The 16,943-nt window shown below is 43.3% G+C and overlaps 1 protein-coding gene across 1 annotated transcript in view; it reads right to left on the bottom strand.

Moving 5' to 3' along the window:
* CLSTN2 (calsyntenin 2) overlaps positions 1-16,943 on the bottom strand; it is a 634,687-nt gene that overhangs the window by 138,917 nt on the left and 478,827 nt on the right. Inside the window, exon 5 of the mRNA XM_039248556.1 lies at positions 4,494-4,643. Coding sequence (XP_039104487.1) covers positions 4,494-4,643 — 150 coding nt within the window. The remainder of the gene's footprint in view (positions 1-4,493; positions 4,644-16,943) is intronic.

The raw sequence follows: 16,943 nt of genomic DNA, 5'->3' as shown, positions 1-16,943 counted from the left end.
TCTTGATTTCTCTTTCTGTTGCTTCATTGTTGGCATATAAAAATGCAACCTTTTCTGTATGTTGATTTTGTATCCAGCAACTTTGCTGAATTCCTGGACCAGATCTAGTAGGCTTTTGGTGGAGTCTGTCAGGTTTTCTATGTAGAATATCATGTCATCTGTGAAAAGTGAAAGTTTGACTTCTTTTTTTAACCGATTCTGATGCCTTTTATTTCCTTTTGTTTCCTGATTACTGATGCTAGGACTTCCAGGACTATGTTAAACAAAACCCCAAATCAGCAACCAAATTACAAATGATCCTCTAGGACACATTCTGTGCCCCCTAGAAGGAGGGGTCCACAGTGGCAGCTCCCACTGGGTCTGTCATCACTATCATCCTGATGGCCTCTGAGGGCACTACATCCTCTGTGCCGCTCTGATCCATGAACAGATGTGGATTCTTCCCAAAGTCCTCAGCGCCCACACAGGCCCAAGCTCAGGCCTGTGTGTAACTGCTTGGCAGTAGGGAAACAGACACCAAGAGGACTGCAAAAGTCTGGCATGAGAGGCCAGGCACAAGCCAGTCTTTAGTGTGTAGGCTACTGCAGGTGCACCTTTTTCCCTGCTTCCTAACAGAATCTTCTACCTCCATGAGTAAGAGCTACTCTAGGGATACATGAGTTCTCAAAGCTCAGGATAAAACACAGAGATTTCATTCTCCCTTCCACTCACACAGGTCTAGGTGGTCCTTGGAGGACTATCTTCTTCTCTGTGCAGCTGAGAATGGGAGTGGAATTCCCTTGGGTAAAGCTCCACCTACCCATGTAGAATGAGCTGACCCCTACCACCTACTCAGAATCTCAGAATACAATCTCAAATCCAGCAGAGCGGACAAAACTCACATTGTTTCTGGGAAGACAAGATGCAGCCATAGAAAAAACATGAAGCATGGAAAACCATAGCCTGAGCAGACAATGTCTTGGCCAAAGTCTATAAGGCAGGTGGCAGCAGAGCCAGGGTCCATGATGTCCTTGGGCACAGCTGGGTAGGGCCAGCAGCATGCTGGGAAAGCTGCAGTCCCACCCTCTGGAAGGGGCTGTGATGGAAAACTGGGGCCATGCCCTGGGGCACCACAGGAGTCTGGGAGCAGTCCCTCATTGGCCTGGGAAGGAAGGGAAGGCTCTGTGAGCAGGGTCCCTTAGTCCTTCAGGACAGTGCCTGGGAGAAGCTGATGGTGCTGACTAGGAGTGCTCCAGGGAAACAAGGGGCTCCTGACCATGACGGATTGCTTTCACTGTGCCGCAATCCACTTCTGCCTGGAGGGAAATGACTAAGAACAGGTACAAGAGTTTGAACTGCCAAACTGTGTTTGCTTGGTGACTCTTGTTGTTTGTGGGAAATCAGCTCAGGGAAGAGCCTCTGTTCTCCCAGGCAATTACCCCTGGCACATACCTGCAGACCCCTCACTCACGGCTGGGTCTGAGGGACTTTGAATCATTGCAGCTCCTGACTCTGGCTTTCAAAATCTTGACTGCCATCCATACCCTACCCCGGACCTCTCCAATTTTGCTTCCATCCTCTCCACAGTCCCAACCACATATGCAAGCCAGACAGGCATCCTTACATTATTCACTGGTACCCTGAATGGCCTCCCCTCTCTGTGCTCCTCTCTCATTCTATTCAGAGTGGACTTCACCCCACACCCACTTCACCCCACCTCCACCCCACACCCACTTCAAGAAGAGCCAGCCCTTTTCCCTAGGGACTTGACAACCCCTCAAGTGAGGGGCAGCCTGCTTTCTCTGTGTCTAAAAATGAAAACCCATAAAATATGGCTTACTCTAGTTTGCTCTGCAAAGCTGGGAGAAGGGACTGGACTGGTCCCACCACTAGGGACCGGGGGTGGTAGGTATGCTCTTCACTGGAGAAAGGGCTACTTCCAGCTATGTGGCTGCAGCCCTGACTTGCTGTAGAGGAGAGGATCAGCTCCAAGATGGGTCAGCTGGGGATGAGGGCTGCCCAAGTGGAGGAATATAGTGGACCAGTCTTCTGGAAGGAGAGAAGATTGCTCTCCAGGTCTGGGGGCTGAGACATGAGTCGCCAGAAAGCAGTTGGACCACTGCTACACACATCGGGGAAGCAGGATAGCCTGCCTATGATCTGAGGGCCTGCTGGGATGATGGCTGGGGAGAGAGACCTAGTGGCTTCTACTAGGGGTAAGCCGGAGGGAGGAGATGACATGATGCAGAATCCAGTATCAGCTTCTGCCACCAAAGGCTGGCTAACATAGGCAGAGAAGCCACCATAAAGTAGTTGATTCTGATATTACACATGCTTAAACAGCTTTGCCTGACCCAGTGAATAGATGCAGGGAGTTGCTGCATTCCTTTTTCCTTTATCCCACTGTGCACTATCCATTCATCCATGCAGCACTTGCCAACCACCTGCACTGTGCCTGGCCTGGTGCTGAGCACCAGAGACAAAGCAAATGGACCTTTGGCTTCCCGGAGCTCAATGTCTGGCTACAAAGAGTGCTGTGCTCCAATGGGTTAGGCACCCCACCCATTCCGCACACATAGAATTCAACATTATTAACATGATTTGCTTTGCTTTGCATACATTTAACACTGAAGCAAGCACAAACTCTTTTAGGAAACTGCACTTATATATAGGTACAAAAATGTAATCCCAAATCTGTAGGTGTCTCATTTATCAAAGACACAAAACATTGGGATCTTTTTCCAGATACAGCTTTGTGTTTTACTCTCCCCACTGAAATTCCCATTATGAGCATGTTCCCTGCTTAGAAAGCTTTTTATATTCTTTCCAGGCTTTCTTTTCAAAAGCCAGACTTTTACTGGGTTCGTCCTTATAAGTTAAAATAAAATAAGCTGAGTTCTTCTTTACTCAAATAGCTTTTCATTCATTCATTCTCTCGATGGCTATTTCTTGAGCACCTATCACTGGGGTCAGGGAGGTGCTAAGTCTGAGAAATTCAGTGAACAAGAGAGACAGAATCCTGCCCTCAGGTCCCTTAGGGTTTAGTGAATTACGCCAACCAGAGCCCAGGCTCCCTGAGGTTGGTGACACATAGTTTCCCACTCTGGCTTGTTCCTTTTTCTCTGTCTCTTGCTTGATCCAAAATAGGCAACACAAAGATGGCTCTACTTTGTTCTTTCTGTCGCATCCGTCTTACCCATGACTCCTCTACTGGGCATTTCATCTTCTCTACTTTGTTCAAAGGCAAACAACTCAGGCTCTCTCCAGAGGTGGGTTTAATTACCGCCTCCCATTTGCCTAGTTGAAACAGTAAAGGAGATAAAGTTGTACAGGGGAGGAGCCCTTTGAGAGCTGGCCTTCTGAGGAGAGTGACCCCAGGTAGGTCCTCAGGGGTCTATGCTGTGTACTGTGAGAATGAATGCTTGACTAATAGGCAGCCATTCAAAGTCTGACCAGAGACCTATATAGTATTCTGGAATCAGCCTGTCTGATAGAAGTACGGATGATTAACATAGCTAATGACACCTTCTCTAGAGGAATTTAAGAATGAAATATACAGAGAGGTAGAGAAAGAGGGAGAGAAGCAGGTAGAATATAACAGGGGCTGTGAAGCTTAAAGACACATTAAGAGAAGAGAGTAGACAAAGCCATGAAGCAGGACTCCAAGAAGCACCCAAAGTTATGAGTGAGTGGTAGCCTGTAGCAGCAACAGCACAGGAAGCAGAAACAGAAGCAGCTGAGGAAACAAAATGGTGGCCCAGAGATACAGCCAGCATCCCTGTCCAGCCACTGAAATATTAGTGCTACCGCTAGAGGTACAGTTATTCCATCGGCCATCCAATTCTCTGCGAGATCTGTCTATACACATGGCTTTGTGTTCTTTACTTTCCCTTAGGTCAGTGATATACCTCTGTCATCTAAGGGAAGCCTGACCCTTTGCTCCATCTTTGCATATGAAAATAGCTAGACCAGGACAAAAACCTACCTCCACCTAAGGCTATTGCTTCTCCGTTCCCAGAGTCAACATCTGAGACAGTTCTTAATCCAGTGGCTGGATTTTGGGATTCCAACCTCTGCTTGCATACCCTCTGTGCCAGCACAAAGAACATGACAACCTTCCCCAGGTACTGAGTGATGATTCAGACTTGAGGCACAACAGCTTGACTCATTCCCTTAGATAAAGTGACTAGGCTTGCTGGTACTTTCTCCTGAACATGGTAGTATAATTACTACCGATTCAAAAGTGTCATGAGATTTTAGAAAGGGTGCTCTGGACAAACAGGGCACATGATAGAAGACAAGTTGCCTTGGACATTCTCAACTGTGAAATGAGGATAATAGATCACCTAGGAGTTGTAAGAATAAACAGTCTGCTTTATTTCTCACAGCAGAGTGACCACACTTAAAAAATTCCTCTAGTTATATGTTGTGCTGATTTTTAGGATAGGTCTATCACCTTCTATACATCAGGCCAAGCTGCCTTCACTCAACAGGATCAACAAGTGATGGCCCACCTTGCCAGCCAGGCTTGCAAACTGGCTTCACATCCACCTGCACCAGCGTGTCCTGAGCGGCGGGCTTCTGTCCACAGTCATAGGCGGTCACCAGGATCTCATACTGGTGTTGCTTGTCATAGCTCAGCTTCTCGGTATTTCTGATGTTGCCTGAGGACACAGAGACATTCAAAATGGTTTCAGATCAAGGTAACCACACTGAAGTTCTTTAAAATCCCTTCTATACTGAACTAACCTTCACTGGAATGGAATGACCAATTTCCTTACCTTCTCCTAAAAACAACGGCAAATAGGGAGCATGGCTTTCACCGTTGACTGCTTGTGCCTCAGTGGCAGGTTGGCAGGCACCACTGAGAAGCCACCCCAGCTATGGGACGGGATTACTAGGGGATTCCAAGCACATATCTGGGACCCACCTGGTGTGTTCGTTAGTCATGGGTTGTCAGAAAAGCTCCTCTTAAAGTGTGCCCATGTGGTTGTGTCCCTGATGATGCAGGGCACCAAGGCTCATCTGCCATGAAATCTCTGGGAAAAAGATGGGACTCAGAAATGTCCTGACACATATTTTTTATCATCTGGGCTTGTGGCCAGAAATGTTCACTGCCTCTTCTCACATTATTTTGCTACCAAACAGGAAGAAAAATCAATAAGAAAACATGGGGCCTCCCTTCTGAAAGCTACACAGAATAACAGATTCCTTGCCCTGGTGGCAAAGGCATTTCTCTTCTCCAAAAGAGACCAAACCATTTTTCTGGGCCACGTGGGTGTTTTTCTTCCTGTGGGTTTGGTATTATAATTCAGAAATAAATATTTGATAATTAATTAGCAAAATTCTAATTGACAACTTTTGCTGAAATACAGTCTTGCTTCTAAGGGATGAATAAAAACCCAGTGTCCATTGAATACTTCTCAGGTTTTGATTCTAAGAGAGTGAAGTTTTCCTTTGTGGAGGATAATTTCATTCTTGCTTTTTTATTGATAGTGGAGGCAACAGCAAATGAGAACTCCAATGTTATCATTATCCTTTAGCAGAAGTGAAATTAAGAAAATGGAAATTTAAAAACAAACCAACACGCTAATAAGCAACCATGGAATGGCTGACTCAGGTATATTTTTAATATTTCATCAAAACTAAGGGAAAACTCTCTAATGAGCTCCCTTCCATTTCAACGGATGTCTATGGCCCGTGTGAGTGGAGGCAACAGGTTCTAAGTCAAGGAAGCCTGGGGAATTACCAAAGTCACATAACGTTTCAACGATTCGAAGAGCTGATGCATCATTCATCACCTAATACCAGTGAAATGGTCCTCAGTACCAGGCCCTTGAGCAGGGCTTCTCCTGTGAGAGTCTAGGGTCCAAGACACTGGACCAAGAATTAGGATCTTTTATTCCACCATTGGCTCCACACTATTTCTAAAAATGTAACTGCAGCCACCGATTTGAAGTAAAATTTAGTTTAACAAAGCCAGTCAAAAAATCTCCGAGTAAAAATGGGTTTGATGTATTTTTGGCTTCGTGCCTGGCATTCAGAATCCCTTTTGCTTCCCCCGCCCCCCACCTCTTGGCTTCAGTCTCAGCTCAGGGCCCCCCAAGGCTGGGGCGGCTTGGTGTTGGGTTGGTGACATTCCTTGCAGGCTCTGTTAACGAACTAGCTTGTGGTTATAGCCCTCGCAGGGGACAGATTCTTGCAGGTGGAAGCAGTGTAATATAACCACGAGAAGTATGTTGCTGCAACATCAAATTGAATTTTGGACTAAAAAGTTTTAACTTTCCCTTTCTTTATGGTTAAATGGCTCTCAAAAGATACACCTCAGAAGAGGAAGGCTCTGGGTTTACAAGCCGTGTGGCATTAAGCGGACCAAACACTATTGACTGTGATAGAAAAATAAACACACAGGCAGCAATCCCTGGGCCAGTCTGCGGCAGCCACACATCCTCATGAGTCCTAATGAAACTGACAAACGAATATACTTTCTCCACCACTGCTGGCCTCTTGCATGGGAGAATGGGTTTCTGAGCCTGGAATTTGAAGCCTTAGGTAAAAAATGAGTTTATAATGTTGTTGGGGAGGGTCCTACATGGATAAGACACACACTTAAAACTTTTTGGAAGCTCGAAAAGCCACACATGCTTCTGTTACAATTGTGTTCTTTCCCCCACAGTTGAATGATTTCTCCCATCAGGGACTTCTTAGGAGACCTGAGTTCATAGCTAGCCCAGGTGACTAGGGGGTCCTGGGCCCATTCCCCTGGTCCAAAGGAACTTGGGGAAGCTATTTCTCAAAGAACAATTAGTATATACCATGCATATTAGTGAAGATTTTTTTTTTTCAAACGAAGGTGGTTGGAGGTGTGAGGAGCCAAGCACACTGGCCTGTAGCCTTCTTCCAGTGGAATTTAAATTGGAATCACCCTGGGGTGCCTGGGTGGCTCAGTCAGTTAATCAATCATGATCTCAGGGTTCATGAGTTCCAGGCTTGCATCGGCCTCTGTGCGGACAGCTAAGAGCCTGGAGCCTGCTTCAGATTCTGTGTCTCCCTCTCGCTCTCTGCCCCTCCCCCATTTGCACTCTGTCTCTCTCTCAAGAATAAACAAATAAACAATAAAAAAAAATCAGAATAACCCTTGTGGAAAATTATACAGGCCAGGGGCCAACATGACAAAGAGGTAGGGGGATCGTACTTCCTGTCTCTCAAAAAAGGGCTGAAGCCAATGGACTTTGAACCCCAAGAGTCTGGGAGGAAAAAAGATGGAGTCTACCAGGAAGAAAATGGGAAAACCCGACGGCCCCACAGGTGCATGATTGAGAACTGGGGGAGATAAAATGGGACATGGAGGCACGGAGGGGACGGATCCCCTTCTGCGAGAGAAGAGAAAGAGCCACTGGGGAAGCTAGGACTGTATCTTGACAAGAGAATAGCCTTGGATCTGGACAGAGAGGGATCCCATCATCCCATCTCTAACTGCATGGCTGTCTTTGGACTGGGGCCTGCTGCCCTGTTCGCACACCAAGGGAGGATGAAGTCACCTCTGGGTTCGGTGGTACTGCAGGGGTGCAGTCCGCAGCAGGAGAATGGGGTCCCTCCCTTGAAGAGCTGCAGCACAGCTGCAGGAGCACATATTTGGTGGCATCATTAACGCGCAGGGAGTTGGAGTTTAAAACACAGCTAAGCGTGGGGCATATTTGATGGCTGACTGAGACAGTCTGCCTTGTCTGTGCCCTCTGCACAGTGAGGATGGATCCAAAGGAGTGATTTGGGACACCTGGTCCATGAAGAAGAGACTGGAGGGGTGGGCATTTTTCTCCCCGCAACTACCAAGGCAGGGCCTCAGGGATTGGTCCTCAGGGCCCACAGTGGAGGCGGGACCTGCCTGCACCAAACCACACCCCTCCACGCTGGATAGCTGCTTATCCACTGGAGCTGGATAGATGCTATGGAACCAGACAGCCCCTCCTCTGGACCAGCACTGTGGCATTGCCTGGACTAATTCTAGGTCAATTCTTTGTTATTTAGATATATTCTCCCTTTTCTCCTTCTTATTTCCTTCATCTTCTAGGCTGGTTACTCTGGTTAGTGGTTTGTTTAAACAGACATATTTAATCCATTTTCTTGATGCATCATCTACACTTCCCTCTTTCCTTTCCTTTCTTTCTTACTGGAATAATCAGGCCATATAGTTTCTCTGGGTAACTTTATCTTTGTTTCTTTCTCCTTGCCTCCTTCCTTATTCTCCTTTCTCTCTCTGGATTAAGACTTTTAGTCTCTCTGCCAGGTCAATGTTCATTTTCTCTCCCCCCCACACACCTATCATTTCTCTCTTTGTATACGCTCTTCCATCAGCACTGCCTCCACCTTTTTCTTTACTTGAAGCTGGTGTTTCTGGGTTTTTTGCTTTTAGATTGTTTTTTGTGGGTTTTTTTTGTTTCTGTTTGTTTGCTTGTTTTATTTGTGTATTTGTGTGTTTTTGTTTCCTGTTTGTCTGTTTGCTTCCCTTTCCAGGGCTACTTCAATGAACAAACCAAAGTACACCTGGTGGAGGGTCCAAAACATCACTACAAGTAGGGAAATAAAATAACCAAAGTCACAACAAGAGAGACCAAGTGACACTCTCCAAAAAACACCTCCTGAATGCCCAGGCCCTGGAGAGCATATGAGCCCCCTTTAATAGATCAGTACTTGCAGGAGCAGAGCACATAACAAGCTTTTAAAACTTAACAGGGACAGAAAACTAGGCAAAATGACAAAACAGAAGAATTCTCCTCAAAAGAAATTCCAGGAAGAAGTGACAGCTAAAGAATTGATCAAAACACATATAAGCAACATAAATGAACAAGAATTTAGTATAATAGTCATAAAATTAATTGCTGAGCTTGAAGAAAGCAGAGAAGACAGCAGAGACCCCATTGCTGCAGAGATCAAGGATCTTAAAAATAGTCATGATGAATTAAAAAATACTATAAATGAGTTGCAAAGTAAAACAGAGGTGGCCACAGTGTGGATTGAAGAGGCAGAGGAAAGAATAGGTGAATTAGAAGATAAAATTTTGGAAATTGAGGAAGCCAAGAAAAGGAGAGATAAAATGATCCAGGAGCATGAAAGGAGAATTAGAGAATTAAGTGATGCAATCAAATAGAACAATATCTGATTCATAGGAGTTCCAAAAGAAGAACTGAGAGACAAAGGGGCTGAAGGGGTACTTGAACAAATCATAGCTGAGAACTTCCCCAACCTGGGAAAGGAAACAGACACTGAAATCCAAGAGGCACAGAGAACTCCCTTCAGACATAATTTGAATTGATCTTCTGCATGACATTAACTGGAAAATACAAGAATAAAGAGAGAATTCTGAAAGCAGCTAGGGATAAATGAGCCTTAACATACAAAGGTAAATACATAAAGGTAGTAGCAGACCTATCTACTGAAACTTGGCAGGCCAGAAAGGGATGGCAGGAAATCCTCAATGTGATGAAAAGAAAAAATATGCAGCCAAGAATCCTTTATCCAGCAAGCCTATCATTCAGAATAGAAGGACAGATAAAAGTTTTCCCAAGTAAACAAAAACTGAAGGAATTCATCACCACTAAACCATCCTCACAAGAGATCTTGAGGGAGATTCTGTGAGGGAAATGTTGCAAGAACACAAGTTACCAGAGATATCACTACAAGCCCATGAAACCTACAGATAACACAATGACTCTAAACCCATATTTTTCAATAATAACACTGAGTATAAATGGACTAAATGCTCCAATCAAAAGACACAGGGTATCAGAATGGATAAAAATAACAACAACAACAACAAAAAAAACAAAACAAGACCCATCTGTATGCTGTCTAGAAGAGACTCATTTTAGACCTGAGGACACCTTCGGATTGAAAGTGAGGGGATAGAGAACTATCTATCATGCTACTGGAAGTGAAAAAAATAGCTGGAGTAGCCATGCTTATATCAGACAAACTAGACTTTCAATTAAAGGCTGTAACAAGAGACGAAGAAGGGCATTATACAATAATTATAGGGTCTATTTATCAGGAAGAGCTAACAATTATAAATGTCTATGCACCAAATTCAGAAGCAACAAAATAAAGAAAGCAATTAATCATAAACATAAGCAATCTTATTGATAGGAATGTGGTAATTTCAGGAGACTTTAATACTCCACCTACAGCAACGGATAGATCAATCACTTAGACAGAAAATCACTAAAGAAACAATGGCCCTGAATGACACATTGGACCAGATGGATGTGACAGCTATATTTAGAACTCTACATCCCAAAGCAGTGGAATACACTTTCTTCTGGAGTGCACATGGAACATTCTCCAAGATAGAGCACATACTGGGTCACAAAGCAACCCTCAATAAATATAAAAGAATTGAGATTATACCATGAACACTCTTAGGTCACAGTACTATGAAACTTGAAATAACCACAGGAAAAACTCTGGAAAACTCCAAAAGCATGGAGGTTAAAGAATATCCTACTAGGGGTGACTGGGTGGTTCAGTTGGTTAAGCATGTGACTTCAGCTCAGGTCATGATCACACAGTTTGTGGGTTCGAGTCCCACGTCAGGCTCTGTGCTGCTGGCTGGCTCAGAGCCTGGAGCCTGCTTCAGATTCTGTATCTCCCTCTCTCTCTGACCCTCTCCTACTCATGCTGTCTCTCTCTCTCTCTCTCAGAAAAAAAAAAAAAAGAATATCCTCTTAAAGAACAAATGGTCAACCAGGCAATTAGAGAATAAATTTAAAAATATATGGAAACAAATGAAAATTGAAAGTGCAACAATACAAACACTTTAGGATGCAACAAAGGCAGTCCTAAGAGGAAAATACTTTGAAATCCAGGTCTATCTCAAGAAATAAGAAAAATCCCAAATACAAAATCTAACAGCACACATAAAGGAACTAGAAGAAGAACAGCAAAGACACCCCAAACTCAGCAGAAGAAGAGAAATAATAAAGATTAGGGTAGAAATAAACAATATAGAATCCAAAAAAACAATTGAACAGATCAATGAAACCAAGGGTTAGTTTTTTGAAAAAATAAACAAAATTGATAAACCTCTAGCCAGGCTTCTCAAAAATAAAAGAGATAGAGCACCCAAATAGACAAAATCATGAAGGAAATGTATTTATTACAACTAATCCCTCAGAAATACAAGCAATTATCAGGGAATACTATGAAAAAATATATGCCAACAAACAGGACAACCTGGAAGAAATGGACAAATTCCTAAACACTCACAAGTGTGTGCTTTGAGTTTTCCAAAACTCAAATGGGAAGAAATAGAAAATTTGAACAGACCCATAATGAGTGAAGAAACTGAATCAGTTATCAAAAATCTCCCAACAAATAAGAACCCTAGACCAGATGGCTTCCCTGAGGAATTCTACCAGACATTTAAAACAGAGTTAATACCTATCCTTCTCAAGCTGTTTCAAAAAACAGAAATGGAAGGGAAACTTCTGGACTCATTTAATTAAACTAGCATCACTTTGATTCCCAAACCAGACAGAGACCTGGCAAAAAAAGAGACCTACAGGCCAATATCCCTGACAAATATGGATGCAAGATACTAGAAATTGACTCAATAGCATATAAAAAGAATTATTCACCATGATCAAGTTGGATTCACTCCTGGATTGCAGGGTTGATTCAATATTCACAAATCAATCAATATGCCACATCACATTAACAAAAGAAAAGATAAGAACCATATAATCCTGTCAATAGATGCAGAAAAAGCATTTGACAAAATACAGCATCCCTTCTTAATAAAGACCCTTGAGAAAGTTGGGATAGAAGGAACATACTTAAACATCACAAAATCCATTTATGAAAAGCCCACAGCTAATATCATCCTCAATGGTGAAAAACTGAGAGCTTTTCCCCTAAGGTCAGTAACACGACAGGGATATACACTCTCACCACTCTGTTTAACACAGTGTTGGAAGTCCTAGCATCAGCCATCAAACAACAAAATGAAATAAAAGGCATCTAAATTGGCAAAGATGAAGTCAACCTTTCACTTTTCGTGGATGACATGATACGCTACATGAAAAACCTGACAGACTCCACCAAAAGTCTGCTAGAATTGATCCACAAATTCAGCAAAGTCACAGGGTACAAAATCAGTATACAGAAATTGTTTGCATTTTTATCCACCAATAATGAAGCAACAGAAAGAGAAATCAAGAAACTGATCCCATTCACAACTGCACCAAGAACCATAAAATACCTAGTAATAAGCCTAACTAAAGATATAAAAGATCTGTATGCTGAAAACTATAGAAAGTTTATGAAGGAAGTTGAATAAGATACAAAGAAATGGAAAAATATTCCATGCTTATGGATTGGAAGAATAAACACCGTTAAAATGTCAATATTACCCAAAGCAATCTACACATTCAGTGTAATCTCAATCAAAATTGCACGAGCATTCTTCTCAAAACTAGAACAAAGAATCCTAAAGTTTGTATGGAACCACAAAAGACCCCAAATAACCAAAGTAATATTGAAGAAAACCAAAACAGGAGGCATCACCATCCCAGATTTTAGCCTCTACTACAAAGCTGTCATCATCAAGACAGTATGGTATTGGCACAAAAACAGACACATAGACCAATAGAAGAGAACAGAGAACCCAGAACCCAGAATTGGACCTACAAATGTATGGCCAACTAGTCTTTGACAAAGCAGGAGGAGTATCCAATGGAAAAAAGACAGTCTCTTTAACAAATGGTGCTGGGAGAACTGGACAGCAACATGCAGAAGAATGAAACTAGAGCACTTTCTTACACCATACACAAAAACAAACTCAAAACAGATGAAGGACCTCAATGTGAGACAGGAAACCATCAAAACCCTAGAGGAGAAAACAGGCAACAATCTCTTTGACCTCAACCGCAGAACATCTCCAAAGGCAAGGGAATCAAGAGCAAAAATGAAGTATTGGGATCTAATCAAGACAAAAAGTTTCTGCATGGCAAGGGAAACAATCAACAAAACTAAAAGATAACCAACAGAATGGGAAAAGATAGTTGTAAATGACATATCAGATAAAAGGCTAGTATCCAAAATCTTTAAGGAACTCACCAACTCCACACCCTCCCCAAAAAATAATCCAGTGAAGAAATGGCAGAAGTCATGAATAGACACTTTTCCAAAGAAGATATCCAGATGGCCAACAGACACATGAAACAATGCTCAGCATCCCTCATCATCAGGAAAATACAAATCAAAACCACACTGAGATACCACCTCACACCAGTCAGATTGGCTAAAGTGAACAAATCAGGAGACTATAGATGCTGGTGAGGATGTGGAGAAATGGGCACCCTCTTGCACTGTTGGTGGGAATGTAAATTGGTGCAGCCCCTCTGGAAAATAGCATGGAAATTCCTCAAAAAAATTAAAAATAGAACTACCCTATGACCCAGCAATAGAACTGTTAGGCATTTACACAAGTGATACAGGAGTGATAAAGGAGTGCTGATGGATAGGGGCTCATGGACCCCAATGTTCATAGCAGCACTTCCAACAATAGCCAAAACATGGAAAGAGACTCAATGTCCATCAACTGACGAATGGATCAAGAAGATGTGGTTTATATACAATGGAATACTACATGGCATTGAGAAAGAATGAAATCTGGCCATTTGTAGCAATGTGGATGGAACTTGAGGGTGTTATGCTAAGTGAAGTAAGTCAGGCAGAGAAGGACAGATACCATACGTTTTCACTCATATGTGGAACAGGAGAAACTTAACAGAAGACTATGGGGGAGAGGAAGGGGGAAAAAAGTTACAGAGAGGGAGATAGGCAAGCCATAAGAGATTCTTACATACTGAGAACAAACTGAGGGTTCATGGGGGATGGGGGAGAGGGGAAAGCCAGCGATGGGCATTGATGAGGGCACACGTTGGGATGAGCACTGGGAGTTGTATGGAAACGAATTTGACAATAAATTATATTTAAAAAAAAATGTTTTTAAATTAAACAAACAAAAAAGAAAATTATACAGGCCAGTTACTTTGCAAGTGTTTATGGGGCATGTAATTCCATGCCTAAGAAATTGTTTCCGAGAAAATGATAAAAATTGCCGATATAGGTGCAAATATGTTTGTTTAATCATTATTTCCTCCGGTGAAAAATAATAAAGAAACTTGATGTCTGATAGTAACACAAGAGTTAGGTAAAAGGTTCTGTGCATCAGATGGAATGTTTTTAGCACTAAAAGTGGTAATTATGAAGCATTTGTAAGGGTGGAAAAATCCATACAATCGAATGTTAAGTGAAAATGGCTGGATAAGGAAAACAAGGCGAGTGTGACCTTACTTTTGTTAAAAAAAAAAAAACTTCATAGAAAAAGTACTGGTAGAACATCAATAATGGCTATCTTTGGTGGCATTACAGGTGATTTATTTCCTTCTTCACACTTTCCTATGCTTTGCGAGCTTTCTACAAAGAGCATGTGTTGCTTTTCTATTCAGATGGAAAAGAAATGTTTTTCATTTACTTTAAAATAAGCAGACTCTAGGGCACACTTGGCTCAGAGGAGGCAAAGGCCCCTTACTCACCAGGGCAGCCTACTACTCAATAGAGGCTTCCTGGGACCATGCAACTGCTGGAAAAGGAGAAGAGTCTGTCAAGGTGTCACAGAGACCCTTGCTGCTCTTTCCCTTTATTCCAAAGTGTGGCTGAGAGCTTGGTTTGTGCAGACATGCTGGTGAGCGCCTTGTTGACAATGTATCCAACCTCTCACATGGGCACAGTATTTAGCACGGGATTTAATTCCTGTGATTTACCAGTGAGGATCTGAGGCAAGGGTTAAGTAACTTGTCAAAGATCTTTCTCTCTCTCTCTCTCTCTCTCTCTCTCTCTCACACACACACACACACACACACACACACACGGATGTAAGACTAAGATGCAACTTTGTAGCTCTGAACTTAAATACCATAGCCATGAATTCCTGTCAAACATCACTGAGGAGTGTGATACCATCACGGTGGAAAGGCATAGAGGCCAACGCTCAAGGAATTTGGGCTCCAGTCCCAACTCTGTCACCAGGGTCACAGGTGCTGTTAGGCAAGCTCTTTATACTTTAAGACTCAGTTTTCCTAACTGTTCAATGGAAATGAGGATCTAGCCCCTACTGATCTCAAAGAGACCAGTCAAATGCCAGGAGATGGGAACCAGGAAGCCATTGGAAGTGTATCCAGAACTTCCTAAGAGGGAGTGATAACTCAGTTACCTGCTCATAATTTCGGCCTGGGAATCTATAGGGTTTGGTGGGGCGGGGGGAGTGAAAAACCTTCATGTCCCAATCACCCAGGTAAATATCTGATAATTGCAGCACCATGAATGGAGCATTCCCTACGTGCCAGGTACTCTGTGGAAATCATTCCTGGGCACAGCCTTCCTGAGGCCTCACAACCCCACAAGGGGACAGGAACGGTTCCTGCCATGATTTTATGGGGGAGGAATTCAAGGCCGGGAGGCCAAGGGCATCTGGCAGGAAGAGGCTGAGTTTTGGGTTGAGACAGGCCAGGCTGAATCCATGGAATGTTTTCTATCTTCCCTGCTGCCCCATGCCCCCTTTTTCCCCAACAAACAAAGAGCTTGGTAAGTTGGAGGTGCCAGGACCCATCTACCTGCAGTCATGGGGTTTCAATGAGTGGACCCCAAACTCAGCAGTACTTTCTCTGATGTACATACAAAGAACTTCTTCAAGGAGCCGGGAAGGTTGCTGGGAGAAATGATGGATAGGGGCCAATTGGGAAACTCATTAGAATGGGGAACTGCCGCTTCTGTGTCTGCCCCTGGGTCTTGCCTTCATTACTTGGAGAACCGCTTTTGTAAACCTCGCTGTCAGGGGCCCACACTCCCTGGGAGTGCCCACTCTCCTCTTCATCTTCTGTTGTAAACCAATGTTGGAGGCAGAGGCTTGGCAAAAGACCATTACTCACTTTTAATGAGACAGCTAGGGAAATAAATTGGCATATGTTAGTGAAATGGCTCATCAAGGTGAGTAATTATCTTCATGACTGGGGCAGTTTACCCTCAGATGAAAGGATTTGCATTTCATCTCTCATTGGGCTGTGGTTCTCCAGAACTAAGGCAGGAGGTCAAGTGGAGCCTGACCACCCATCACAGATACCTCCACTTGTCTAGTCTTGCTCTTCACCAAGGACTCATCGCTCCCCAAATTCCAAAGCTTTTGTGAACAGAGACCACAGAGCTGATCATAGAGGAAGAGAAAAATACAGACTAATTGTTTTATATTTTATAGAGCGGTGTGTATGCGTGCATGTGTATTTGATATGTGTGAGATATACACTTGTGTGGTAGAGACAAGACAGTCACCTCACAGGGCTTGTAGGAAAAGCTATCTGGAAGCAGTTCTGACAGGCTCTACTAATTGAAATCACCTACTTCTTAGTCCTGAACCAATCTTTAACTAAAGTCCAATATTTTCTCCTTTACTTTCTTGTGCACTAATGCACTGATCTTGTGTTCCACACAGTGAGCATCTAGCCATGTGTTGGTTTGTCATTCCCATGTGTCTTATCATTTTGTAAGGAAACTGCCTTATTTTTGTCTGTTACATGAAGGGTGATTTCATCTTTCAAAGCAGATCATAAACCACTGGAGATCAGGGATGAGGGTGTCTCCTTGGCTTGCATTCCCTATGGAACCTGCTGCAGTTCTCAGGATGGAGAAGACTGTGTCCCAGGATAAGTTTCTCCCCAGTCTCAATGTCAAGGAGCATAGGAAGCACTGAATACTGGTAAGCAGGTCACTGATGGTACTTCCCTCTAGACACTACCAAGAGGCTCAGAGTTAATCCACTGCCTCAATGCCACCTAACTTTCTATATTTTATTCTGACTTTCTTTCTACTGGATGGTAAGCTCCATGTGGGCAGTCCCACATCTGTTTTGA

This window comes from Hyaena hyaena, unplaced genomic scaffold (genome assembly GCF_003009895.1).
Source record: "Hyaena hyaena isolate Hyena2069 unplaced genomic scaffold, ASM300989v1 scaffold_311, whole genome shotgun sequence".
Classification (NCBI taxonomy): Eukaryota; Metazoa; Chordata; class Mammalia; order Carnivora; family Hyaenidae; genus Hyaena; species Hyaena hyaena.
Note: the sequence above shows the minus strand (reverse complement) of the source record. Positions and strands in the feature narration are given on the sequence as shown.